The 12,554-nt window shown below is 39.9% G+C and overlaps 2 protein-coding genes across 4 annotated transcripts in view; both read left to right on the top strand.

The window, feature by feature from the left end:
• Window positions 1-504: 504 nt before the first annotated feature.
• Window positions 505-7,104, top strand: fkbp8 (FKBP prolyl isomerase 8). 2 transcript variants are annotated; one of them, XM_030432830.1, is made up of 9 exons: window positions 505-659; window positions 1,239-1,503; window positions 1,722-1,891; window positions 2,000-2,088; window positions 2,191-2,411; window positions 2,728-2,900; window positions 2,982-3,059; window positions 5,166-5,306; window positions 5,544-7,104. In XM_030432830.1, exons 2-9 carry the CDS (start codon window positions 1,251-1,253, stop codon window positions 5,628-5,630), a joined length of 1,212 nt encoding a protein of 403 aa, XP_030288690.1. In that variant the 5' UTR covers window positions 505-659; window positions 1,239-1,250; the 3' UTR covers window positions 5,631-7,104. The 2 variants fall into 2 exon arrangements, with proteins under 2 accessions (XP_030288690.1, XP_030288691.1); XM_030432831.1 differs by lacking the exon at window positions 505-659 and adding an exon at window positions 740-971.
• A 675-nt stretch (window positions 7,105-7,779) lies between these two features.
• ell (elongation factor RNA polymerase II) overlaps window positions 7,780-12,554 on the top strand; it is a 35,569-nt gene continuing 30,794 nt past the window's right edge. Inside the window, exon 1 of one of the 2 annotated variants that reach the window (XM_030432827.1) lies at window positions 7,780-8,003. In XM_030432827.1, coding sequence (XP_030288687.1) covers window positions 7,869-8,003 — 135 coding nt within the window. In that variant the 5' untranslated portion in view covers window positions 7,780-7,868. The remainder of the gene's footprint in view (window positions 8,004-12,554) is intronic. The other variant, XM_030432829.1, reaches the window with a different exon arrangement.

The following is a 12,554-nucleotide window of genomic DNA, read 5'->3' as shown; positions in this document are numbered from 1 at the left end:
GTTGTACTTTGAGTTCTGTTTGTTTATTCAGTTATGAAAATAGAAAAGAGTGTGTTTATTTAGTTTGTTTAGGCATGAAAATCAATCAGTTGTGATTTTTTTCTTCTGATTAAAATATCTCCCCCAAAACTGGATGGTACATCTTCTCTGCTTTGCATGCTCAGGAGCTGAATTTTAAAAAAGAACAAAAATGCCATTATGTGTGCTTTTAATTTCCTTAAGAAATATACATATAGTTCAGAAATAGTATTTTTACACTATTCATGAACTATAAATAAATCCTTAGCAATGATAATATAGTCACAATCTGGCAAATACATTTATTTTGTAGCTGTTTAATGCTGAATCTTTACCTCAGAAGTACCAAAGCATTCACAGTTGGACTCATTTTAATATTGCAAATGTAAATCTGCAGTGAGGTCAAACATTAATATGCATGAACAGGTCCAATAGAAGTGCACGAGCTCAAGGTTAACTGGAAGCAGCTATTTGTGATGAGCAAGAGACCGCGACGAAGTCAGTTTCACATTGTATGGTCAACAACCAATAGAGGTGCCAGTTCACTCGGCTTCCCCAACAGCAAGCTGACTTCGCCACATTGAACTGGAGGAGAGGTTGCCCAGGACCAAAACAAGCCTCCGCACAGATTGAGCTTGAAGGTAATGTTCCGCTTATTTTGATAAATGGGCTTATTACATACGACACTCTGACTGTCTCGCTCTAGCTGAAGTCGATACAAGCAGTGGCCCTTTGCAAGACGAGATAAAAACAGACGTTTAACGTCCACTGACGCTAGCAAGATTACAGCTAATGCTAGTTCGCTAGCGTCAACTTCAGCGGCTAACGGCTGTTAGCAGTAGCCTGCTGGCCGCTTCAAGAGCGGTAGGATACTTGTCAGAAACTTCTGGAAAACGTGTGGCTAGCCCGGCTGCTGTTATTCAAAACATATTCTTGAAGTGACAAAGCTACAGGTGAATGTTAATAACTCTGTTAAACTGTTAATTGATTTTCACTCCCAGTCATGGATACTTTTGAATGGAAAATGTTTTTTGTTTTTACTGTAGATGCTATGTTAGCATAAAAGCTATGGGTAAGGAATTAGCTGATATCGTTGATATTGTAGCAGCGGATACATCCTTAAGCAGTGATTTAGCTAGATTTATATTGGCGCTCCGGATTGCAACAGTCAAACACGTCAAAAGAGTAGCATTTTTTAAGTTGTTCACCTTCTTTCTCAGATTACCAGACTAATGAGTGAAGACGAGGACATTATGGACGTCTCTGATAGCTATGAGGGTGCGCTATCAGCAAAGAAGAATGGACGGACCTCGTTGCTGGACAGCGGGGAGGACTTCGAGCTTTTAAACGATGAAGACATTGACGACGCTCCCCCTCCTCTGGAAGATGCCGGGGGTGGGAAAGGGAAAAGCATGGATGAGACTGAAAATAAAAATGCAGATCCAGATCCTCCAGTTCCAGTGGATGAATGGTTGGATGTATTGGGTATGTGGCAGAAACCTCGTGGTATTCGGTCAGGTTGTGGCAGAACAGACTCTTTTTTTTAAAGATAATATTGCTGTTAGAGAAGTAAAATCTACACCCTGTCCCAAGGTGTTGTCATTCCCCTGAGTAAGGCTTCTGACTTGTGGTTGCACCATGGTCACTGGACAGGGATCAGAGGTGTAACTGACTGAATATAATACCATTGTGTTTGCGTTCAGGTAATGACCAGCTGAAGAAAAAAGTCCTGGAGGCAGGGGAAGGGCGAGACAGTCGGCCACAGAAAGGACAGAATGTAAAGATTAATCTTAAAACATACCTGAAGGATGGGACACTTGTAGAGGAGCAGCATGACCTCTGTTTCACTCTTGGAGATGGAGATGTGATCCAGGTAAAAATGAATAACTAGTAATACTTTTTAAATTAGAATGACTTGGCAGCACTCAGAATCGCATACATATCAATATCTTACTGCACTGAGATTGTTCTCATTTTTTAGGCTCTGGATCTCACAGTGCAGCTCATGGAAATGGGAGAGAAAGCCCTCATTCAAACTGATGCAAAATATGCATATGGTGCCTGGGGGAGGTAAGGATGTGTTTTAATCTAACTGCTAAAAGCAACTGCAGTTTCCATGTAAGCGAAAAATTACAATCTGCTTCCTCAAGTGATGTTTCTTTATCTTTGCAGTCAGGAACCCGAGGTTCCCCCCAACGCTGAGCTGTCCCTAGAAGCTGAACTGCTAGAAGCTACTGATGCCCCAGACCTAGAGCTGCTGCACCCTGCAAAAAAGATTTCCCTGGCAAGCCATAAGAGAGAGAGAGGCAACGCTCATTATCAGCGTGGGGACTACGCTTTTGCTGTCAACTCGTATAGCATTGCCCTACAAATAACAGAGTCTAGTTCTAAAGGTGAGAGATACAGGCCAAGGAGTCAGGACTCAGCGAAAAGTCTATTACAGTTGGGTTTTAGAGGACATGCATGGTACTTAAAGAGTTGATGCTTACTTTGATTTAGCATTTTTGGAGGTTTTAGATTTACCATCAAAATAAAGACCAACAAACATATCTTTCATGGATATAAAATCCCACGAGGCCCACTTTAGATGATGATAGATTGAACAAATTTTAATTCACTTTATTGATGCTCCGATAGACATTTTTATAACTTAAATGTATTTCCGGACTCTGTTTTTACTGGTTTATGTTGTGGTTTGTTTTGCTGCAGTTGACATTAGTGCTGAGGAGGAGGATGAGCTTATGGATGTCAAAGTGAAGTGTTTAAACAACATGGCCGCTTCTCAGCTGAAACTGGACCACTATGATGCAGCACTTAAATCTTGTGTCTCAGCACTGGCACACCAGCCAGAGAACATAAAAGCACTTTTCCGTATGGGCAAGGTACACTTCGCATTTGTTGTTTCAGTTTCACTGTTAGTCTTCAATAGATTGTTTTAGTAATTCTTTGTTTTTTTCCTCAAGGTGTTAGCCTTGCAAGGTGAATACACAGAAGCCATTCAGACCTTGAGGAAGGCACTGAAGCTGGAACCAAGCAACAAGGTATTTTTGGGCTCTTTACATTCATTTTTATTAATAAAACGGGTTTCAGTATGGAGAAATGGTAGTTCTTTTTTTTCCCAGTAGATGGCGACATAGGGTAAATTATCTTATCACTTCCTTTGTAGTGCAAGGTCAGGTGGACTGCTGATTCATCATTTCAGAGGATCTGTTTTCATGTTGTTGCTGTAAATAGGTTTGCCCTGCACCCCGGCCATATCTAATACCTAGCCACTGTTACTGTTATCCTGCTTATACAGTCAGGTCTATGTGATTCTTTGGCTGCATGAGGCCATTTAGCAGATCCATGCTCAGTGCGTGGGCTTCTTGGATCAGTTGTGAGCTGCAGCAGCATGGTACTCATGCCCAGAATCCTCCACTTGAGTCCTACACCAATCTGTCAAACGGCACATGGCCTTGCTGTCACTTAAGCTTTTCATCCAACATTTATATTATATGGTTGATTTTTGTTTTTAATGGGTCTGTGTGCAGTTACAATCTGTTCCTATCTGAAGTGCAAAGATGCATTTTGTAGATCGTTTGCATACAAGCTTGTATCTGTCATCTAATTAATCTAAAATGCGTGTTGGCCGCTTTCATATCTCATTAGTGAACATTAATTTAGAAACCTAATTTACTTGTTGGGCCACAAACTAAACAAAATGCAGTTTGAGTTTACCTGAACAGCAGAAACATCTGGTTGTACCATCATGTTTGACTGAATATCTTTAGATTTACAGTTAGGGCTGAAAAAATTAACTTATCTCTGTAATGCAAATCAACCACTAGTTGCCTTACCAGAAGTCACTGTTGTTGTTAGTGTGATGTCACATTGATTCGGTCTTTAGCAGGCTCTTTTGCCTGTTAGTGTTGTGTCAGTACATACTTTTCCACCATTCGTATGTTTTTAAAAATGTCTATATGTCAACACACTTTTAAACGTGGTGCAAAATCAGTTGTATTAACATTAAAACACTCTCTTAGAGCAACAGTAATGAACAGAATCTCTAAATAACATCATGCTCTAACACCAAGAACTGTGGGTGTGTTTCAGTGACAATACCAGGACGCTGGCAATATAATCAATGAGGCGGTCTTCAACAAACACAGGCGCCACGGAGAGACAGGCTGACGTGCTGTCACTCTATTCTCCTGGCACGGACAGACACGCTGTCTAAATTTTTTACACTGGTGTCAGCTATTCACGCCCTTTATCTTCAACTCAAATGGATGAGAGGAGATTTATTTGTCTGGGGTTTTTTTGACATGACACAGACTTGACAGTTCCAGTTTAAACTGCTTCAGACTGTTTCAGCACAGTATAAGAGCAGACATATGCTGTTGGGACAGGATGTTACATGTTATTTTAGCCTACTTTATCCCTGCCCTGGGGACAAGTCAGTGTCATTTTTGTCATTTTGGTGGGTAGCTGATTGCGCAATAGTGGTTCCAACTTGCCAAGCGTGCCTTGCTCAAACACTGTGTTGTAAGTGTATCTGCTTACTCTTAGCATTAGACAAAAACAGGCAAATCCTCAGGGTAGACACTCAATCTGACACACAAATGTCTCTAAAGTAGACTGTTCTCAAATCTAATAATAATATTAAGTGAACATGGCTGTAAACTCCCTGTAATGGTGCTCCACCCATCTTTCTGAGGGGCATTGCCTAAGCATAAACATTTTTCTTGTCTCTGAAAGCATTGGATTGATTAGGCTCTCACCAGTTTTAGGAGCATTAAAGTGACTCAGCTGTGAGACAGTTTTGGAACAATAACTAAACTCATATCCTGGAATTGTGTGGACGTGTGGGTTGGATTGCAGGCTAATTCTGTGCTGCAAGCCTAAGATTTCTTGTGAGATGACAAAGAACAGTAGAAACATTATTTCCAGCAGCACAAATCATATTAAGTGGTCAGTCATTTCTTTTGGAAAAGCCTTGTCAAGTCATTTTTCAGGTTTTCCATACCACTTGGTGAACACTTATGTCCGTTGATGTAAGGCTATTGTCATCTTGACACATTCCCATTAACAAGGAGATCAGTGTTATTATACAGTAGCAGGACTTTACTTTGGCTGCAGCACCTATTTGTCTTGTCTCATCTGTGCAGACTATCCACGCAGAGCTGTCCAAGCTGGTGAAGAAGCACTCGGAGCAGAGAGGAGCAGAGCAGGCCATGTATAAGAAGATGCTGGGTAACCCGAGTAGTAGCAGTGGCAGCACACAAAAACACCAGGCCAAGTCTTCATGGGTAAGACAGTCATTAAGTGTTGATTTTGAGACTACAGCTTCAGTCTCTGTCCATTATCACATGATGCTCATGCACTTTTGGAGTAATATGTATGTTATCGTCAAGGGAACCTTTGTGGGGTGATAAACAGAGTGTCAGTTATGTTTATAAATTTATAAAGTTGAATGTCTTGTTTTGAGTTTTTTTTTTACTGTCAAACTACTTACCATCCGCTCTCTACTTCTGTCTTTTCTCCAGGGTCTCAGCTGGAAGTGGCTATTCGGTGCCACTGCAGTAGCCATCGGTGGTGTAGCATTATCCGTTGTCATAGCTGCTAGAAATTAAATGGAGCCTGTGCTGATGGCCTGACCAAGCCCCACAATTTTAGAGTCTAAAACAGAAGCACATCTGGCAGTGCCTTCTTACCTTTGGTGAAAGGTCGTGGAAGTCGGTCAGATGCCTCTACACGGTCACTTCTCTGCTATGTTTGAGAACTGTATGTGACCAACAATAAAACATCAATATTTACATACAGGAACAGTAATTTCAACCTTATAAATGTGTAGGTTAATGCATATCCGTCACATTGCCAGACACTGTTTTCTTTTGCTGCCATGTCTATGTCTTTGGTAATCAATGTTGATAATTTGAGTATGAGAATGGAAAATGATTTACCATAGATTCAGATAGTTATTTATAAAGATTTATTTTCCATCAAAATAGCTATTGTGATATGGTCCTATGTCATGCTATAGTTTTAAAGCCTCAGATTGTGCAAGTAAATGGATACTTCCTATTTCCAAGAGAGAATATGTGATTTTATGGTACAATATTTCATATCGAGTGGTGTACGCAGATGCTCTATTATTTCAGGCCCACGGGACGGTAAGGTGGCTGTCTTGTGTGCCAGCTCACACACCGTTTTTTACAGACACTACTCATCGCTAAGTGAACACCAAAATAGAGGTACCTGCAGGATTTGATACAATGCAACATTCAGTTTTTGCACTGGTTGTGTGGTGAATCAGTTATGTGGTGCATGTTAAGGCTGGTGTTTGACTGCTTTTGTTGCAACCCACATCATTAACATATACAGAGGAGCAAAGATGTAAGGAAACACCTCACAACATAATGTGGTTTAAAGAACTGCAGCCTCAGAAAGCACTGTGGAATTGAATCAACACCTCTCTGACAGTGTCAGCAGCAACAAAGTAAAATAATAACATTGCACAGTGCACAAATTACATGACTCTTTGATTGCAATTCAGTGCTGCAGTGTTTTCAGATTTCTGGTCACTTGTATATACACACATTAAAGCATCAGCTAAAGTAGATACTCTGCCAACGTTTGTTAAATGACCAGTTTCTTGTTGATAAAGGTGCAGTTATTCCCTTTTAAAACAAGTACAGAGAATGGTACACAGTGAAGTGGTTCTGAATAATACTGAAGGAGAATTTATTTTTATGAATCAATTTCAGTCAATTATACCTCAATTTCTGATGATTAAGACCAAATGTTGAAGGATGACCCTTCAACTACAATGCTGGGTGTGTATGTTTGTTTTTTTCCCTCCCTGACACTTTTTGCCTGTGAAATCTTGCGTTGATTGTTTCCTTTATTTATTTCACTGTTTTGGATTTTTGCTTTTTTAATGTGACATGGCTGAATCTGTTGCTTCTTCAGAGTAGATGGTAGATGGCCTACAGAGCCAAAAGTTGCATAAACTCTTTGACAGCTGGTGGGAAGTGAAGTGGTTATTGACATTCCCTGCATTTGTTAATTTTATATTCATCACAATAAAATGTGTCTGTTATCAAACTTCAGTTTCCTTTCTTTTGTATCAAATCATAATTTCTGTCCAATCATTCACAAGACATCCAATGTGTTTCTGGATCGATTCCCTGAAGTGTTGCTGATCCACTGGCATTAATGCTTCACTAAACTGGCCTCAGACGCTTTAGAAACATCAGACATCTTTCATTAAAATATGTATGAAAACAATCCTCTTATTTTTATAACAATATGACAACTTGGATGCACTGGCATCTACATTTCATGTTTGTTTACAGCGACACGTCCCAAATTTTCTGGACATTCCCAAACTGTTTTTTTCTTTTTCTTTCCAGACATTGACGTATCACTGACGTAATCAGATGACCTATCGTTTCTCTCTTCCTACGCATGACTGATGTGCAAGGCTCATTCTTAAATACACACTTCTTGCCAACCATTGATAATAAAAAACATACTTACAAAGTACCATCATTGAAAAATATAATCTGGTTCACGTGTCGACTCCGAATTAGTTGTAATAATAATAATAAAAAAAAAAAAATAGTGCTCACCTCACAACAATCATGTAACATCTTTCTCATTAAATACATTTTGAATGATGATATTATTTTTTTTTACTGCAGTGTATAATGCGATTTTCGGATACAACACGTGTGACTATATAGGGCTTCATTACTGCTCGGTGACCTCATCGTCAGTGAGCAGTCATTGAATATTCATTGAAAAGCAACGGGAGTTCTCGGTTTACGACAGAGTGCGTCCGTGCGCGTGGTGGGAACGGTAGCAAGATGGCGGCGCTGAAGGAGGAGCAGTGCTACGGACTGTCCTGTGGAAGAGTGAGCAACGGTAGCAATGTCTCCGTCTTTCACGTCAAACTCACTGACAGCGCGCTGAAGGCGTTCGAGGGCTACCAGAGCAGCAAGGTAAACGGGCCCGTTTCGCTTCTGTGACATTTCGGTTCGCGTTTTTCTAAAGAAGTGTGCCCGGGCGGCTGTGACAGGCAGAGTGAGGTCAGTCCCCACTGTGTCTGCTGCTGCCTACACGCTGCGATACACAACCTCAGCAGGCTGGCTCAGGCTGGCTAATATGGCTTGTTAAGTGTGTAGTTTAGCTCTGGCCAGGCTGACTGGTATTGGTTTGTTGGGTAGCTATTCTGTGTTCTGTTTAAATCACACCCAGACTTCACTCCACTCCCGACTGTTGAATAGTCGGGTCATGTATCAAGCCCTCGTCGTTATTTCATAACAGTGGGGGGTGTTGTTGTTTTTAACAGATTTAGCTGTTAACTGTGTTTTTTTTTGTTTGTTTGTTTTTTGCTAACTTGTCTCGACGGACAACCTGTGATTTTTTTTTAAAAAAAAGGCAAAAACCATGGAGCAACTTCTGTCGTGTTTACAAATGTTTCCAGAAAGTTTGTTGAGCTGTCACTAAAAATAAAACGACAACAAACAAAAAAAAATCTGCCGAACGTTGTTAGCTAAACTAGCCACCAGCAGCTACCCACACATAATGGTAACGGCTACTAGCCCTGTCTTCTCACTCACTTTGATTTACTTTGAGAAAAAGAAAGAAAGGAAAGCGTCGCCTTGGTTGAGTATCTAATGACAACATGGTGAATAATTTGGAAAAGTACCCAGTATTCATCCGAGAGATCTCCCCTCCCAACCCCCCTCTCACTGCCACTAAAGGCTCATGTTCACTTGTTAGCTTTAAGTGCGTCAAAGTTGGTAAACGGCAACACATTTTCTTGTCACTCGTCGATTCTATACAAGAGGTTGTATTCAAGGGCTGATCTCTGAAATTGCTCGGCTGCTGCTGCTGCTGGCTCGTCTTCTCGTGTAGAGAGAGAGAGAGAGAGAGAGCTATAAGTCTGGTGATGGCCATCTAACGTTTCAGCTTCTATAAATATTTGACAGGGAAAACCTGCCAGGCCAGGAGTAAAGGGCCTTATCTCCAGCCTAGGTGGTTGTGTGCAGCAGGTCTGCAGCTGATAAGCCAGAACAATACAATTGTGATAGGTAATTAGGGGACTACTAGTTGTAGTAGTGTTTATTAAACTAATGTGACACATAGAAGAAATTGTCAACAAAGGGTAATCATCAGTAGTTGTTTTATAACGATTTTTTCATGGGCCCTTTTTTAAAGACAGTTGTCACATTTCTGCAATCATAAGCATCTGTTTAAGTTGTGATTTTGTGTTTTTGAATTATCAGAAGATAAAAAAGGTGAAACATGAGGCATACTAGATGCACTACCCGACAAAGTAGTAGAGCTGCCATTATTATTTCTCATTATCGCATAATCTGCTGGTTATTTATTATCACAATTAATCATTTAGTCTATAAAATGTCCAGAGCCCAAAGTGACATTCTCAGATTGCTTCTTTTGTCCAGTCTATGAAAAGCAGCAAAATCCTTACAATTAAAAAGCTTGAACCAGCAATTTTTCTTGACATTTTTGCATAAAAAAGGACTGAAAGGATTTCTAGATTATCAAAATAGTTGCCAATCTCTTTTCTTATGATGAACTAATTGTTGCAGCTCTAGAAAGTAGTATGGCAGGTTTCACTATCTATCAGCTTGCAAGGCTAATGTCAGGTGACAAAAATAAGGAAAACTATATTCCGCCACAAGGATCTGCACCACTGATTTTAATTTATGGTGCTTTTTTTTTCAGGATAAGTTCTTATTTTATCGTAAGGAGGCAGGACAATATTTTCATGATAGTCTCAAGCATCTTGGGTTCTGCAAAATGGATTGACAGGGCTTTGCACCACTTCCACAAAGCCTTGTTAAATACATACATTTAATGCAGTTTTATACTCAAAATTTTAGTAAAATAATGTTTCAGAATGGATCAGAAATCATAAAAGAATAGTTCTTTCTGCTGGGTTTTTTTGTTTGTGCAATTGGTTTATACATGGATGATGGAAGAGGTGAAATTGAATCATGTTCAATATGCATCATTTTATGAAGAATTGCTGCCTGCACAGACACACAGACTCTCAATCCCCTAAAGCTGTCTTTCTTACTGCATGCATTACTCTGTCACTCTTTCCCTGTTATTTGAGTTAAAACCCTTACTCACAGCTTGACCCGGTCAGGGATATTGAGTAATCAAATGGCTCCATGGTATAGTAGCTGCTTGGTTTGCGGTGAAGGTTCAGAGCAGTAGGGTTATATGAGTGTGTGCTGCAGCATTTCGGGAATGTTATACTTAGCTGGCACAAAGAGATTTTGTGGGGAGGGATTTTAAACATGTTGAGTACTTTGTATTGAGTTTATTCTTTAGTTGACTATATGCATTGAGACAGACATATTTTATGATGTATGAAAAAACAGTGTATTTTATTTCATTTTTTTTTTTTAGCAGATACACATAAGCACCACGGAGGCATACAGAAAGCAGTTACTGTGACTTTTAACAGCTTCTGTTGCAGCCCAGTCACAGAAGATTCACACGATCACAGATGATGAGCATACATCAAACCACCCATCTGACACAGTAATCATACACAGGCGTGTTGTTAGCCGCATGTATAAATTGATTACATAATATGTGTGCATACATTACATTATGTTAGTGTATGAACAGGTGTCTTCAGTCTGTTGGGTTCAGTGTTAAGAGCATGTTTATTTAAAAGTAGCATATTGAAATACAAAGCCAAAGCCAACAATGGAAGCCAAACAATACGACTAGGGAGCGGTGCAAATATATGAAGTCCCTCCACTAACACAGACCACATCTACACAAACACAGATCGAGAAAAGATATTTTCTATACAGAAAAAAACTCGGCTCGTCTTTAGTGTTTTTCTGTTTTCACATTCTGTCATGCAATAGTCAAATAAAAAGAAACAAACAGGCTCATCTGAGAAATTCAAGCTTCAAGTGGTTTGCTGTTTAAGGTCAGACCAACTTATATCAGCAGCTCCTGTGTGTTGGTGGTGAAAAGATTCTTTTTATATTGTAGGGATTGAAATGTCATTTATATAGAACATTCCAGACTAATTATTATTACACACGGCACCAACTCAAACTTAAGCTCGTATTGCTTTCAGTGTGGCTCGGGTGTCTTTCTAGGGGAGCTCAGCCCCTCCGGCTCTATCATAATTCAAACACTGGCTGGCACCCAACAGCGGAGCTGAGCTGGGAACTTGGTAAAGGAAGAGGAAGAGCTACAGAAAGACACACGCCTCTCAATGTAAAAGTGGTGCCATAATCGAGGATGCAATCAGACAAAGCTGAAAACGTTTACAACTTCCAGTTTTGCCATTGTTTTAGTGGAAAATGTGTGTACTCTGGCTGGCACCTGCTTTTATAAGGAAGCTTAAAGCTGTTCCCAGGCCAGTGTACAGCATAATCGCTTTAGCTAGCAACAGAAATACAGCTGGAACAGTTAAACTCTTAAGTGTGTCATTGTAGAGTCACTAAACAAGGCTTGTTTATCATTCCAATGTAAGCTAATCAGATGCTAAATGATATCAAAGCTGATTTAGGCATGCTGTCATGTCATCAATGTCTCTAATGTAATCAAGTGAAAAACTGTGACTACTTGTTACTGTGCCTCTGAAACAGTATTGTGCAATACCAGTCAAGGAGTAGCAATGGCAGAGTGTATCGACGGCTTCCTGTATGAGACGTGACTGTCAGCTGGTTTTCCGTCAGTACGTCTGAGGACAGTCTGAACTAGAGCTCCTACTGTGTGACCATCAGCCCAGAGACTCACTTTTTTTTTTTTTTTTATTGTCTGTGATATAAGCAAGGGATTGAGTAAGGCTACTCTTGTCATCAAGCTGAGGGTTATGGAGAGTAAAGACAAAATGTGTAATTATTTCTCTGGATGACTGTTGTTACAGCACATTGCTGGAATACACAGGGTTTCTGCGGATTCAGTCATTCTTTGGTTTGAAAGAGACAAATGGAATAGAACAGCGACAAAAATATAAGCCTTAGCATTGAACTCAAAGCTTGTCTCAAATATAAAGTGAACATTCATAGGCAGTCCAGGAGGGCTTGCATATGAAGTGCATTAAATCTTGTGTGCTGGCTCTGCAGTATTACACTGGTGAGGGATGAGAAGTCCCATTTGAATGTTAAAACCTCTTGTTGGCCCAAGTCATATCTTTTTGTCTTGTGGTGAGGTAATGGATTGGCAGTTATATGCTGAGAGGATGAATTTGACATTTTTAAGGAAATGCATCACAGTAGGGGGACACCCATATTGTAGTTGGCTATTTATTCAGTGTTGCATTTACATTTTAAGACCTGGCATGAATTTCCAGTAACTATAATGAGTATAATGACTTGTTTAATGATTTGATCTTAAAACCTGTAAGTTTTTGAATTAGAAGATATTAAAATGATACCATATGGTTTGGTTACGGACTGCAGTGGTAGTCGTGTTGCATAAAGACAAGACCAAGTAAAAAATGCAACATTAAACATATCATGATAGTCAAATTACAGTGTGAC

The sequence above is a fragment of the Sparus aurata genome, chromosome 11 (assembly GCF_900880675.1).
Source record: "Sparus aurata chromosome 11, fSpaAur1.1, whole genome shotgun sequence".
NCBI lineage: Eukaryota > Metazoa > Chordata > Actinopteri > Spariformes > Sparidae > Sparus > Sparus aurata.
Note: the sequence above shows the minus strand (reverse complement) of the source record. Positions and strands in the feature narration are given on the sequence as shown.

Bases quoted from the DNA above. Each gene is read 5' to 3' on its own strand.
- fkbp8 (XM_030432830.1), top strand. From the start codon at position 1,251: ATGAGTGAAGACGAGGACATTATGGACGTCTCTGATAGCTATGAGGGT. The intron at 1,504-1,721 runs GTATGTGGCAGA...GTTTGCGTTCAG, and splicing joins TGAATGGTTGGATGTATTGG to GTAATGACCAGCTGAAGAAA. The intron at 2,412-2,727 runs GTGAGAGATACA...GTTTTGCTGCAG, and splicing joins AACAGAGTCTAGTTCTAAAG to TTGACATTAGTGCTGAGGAG.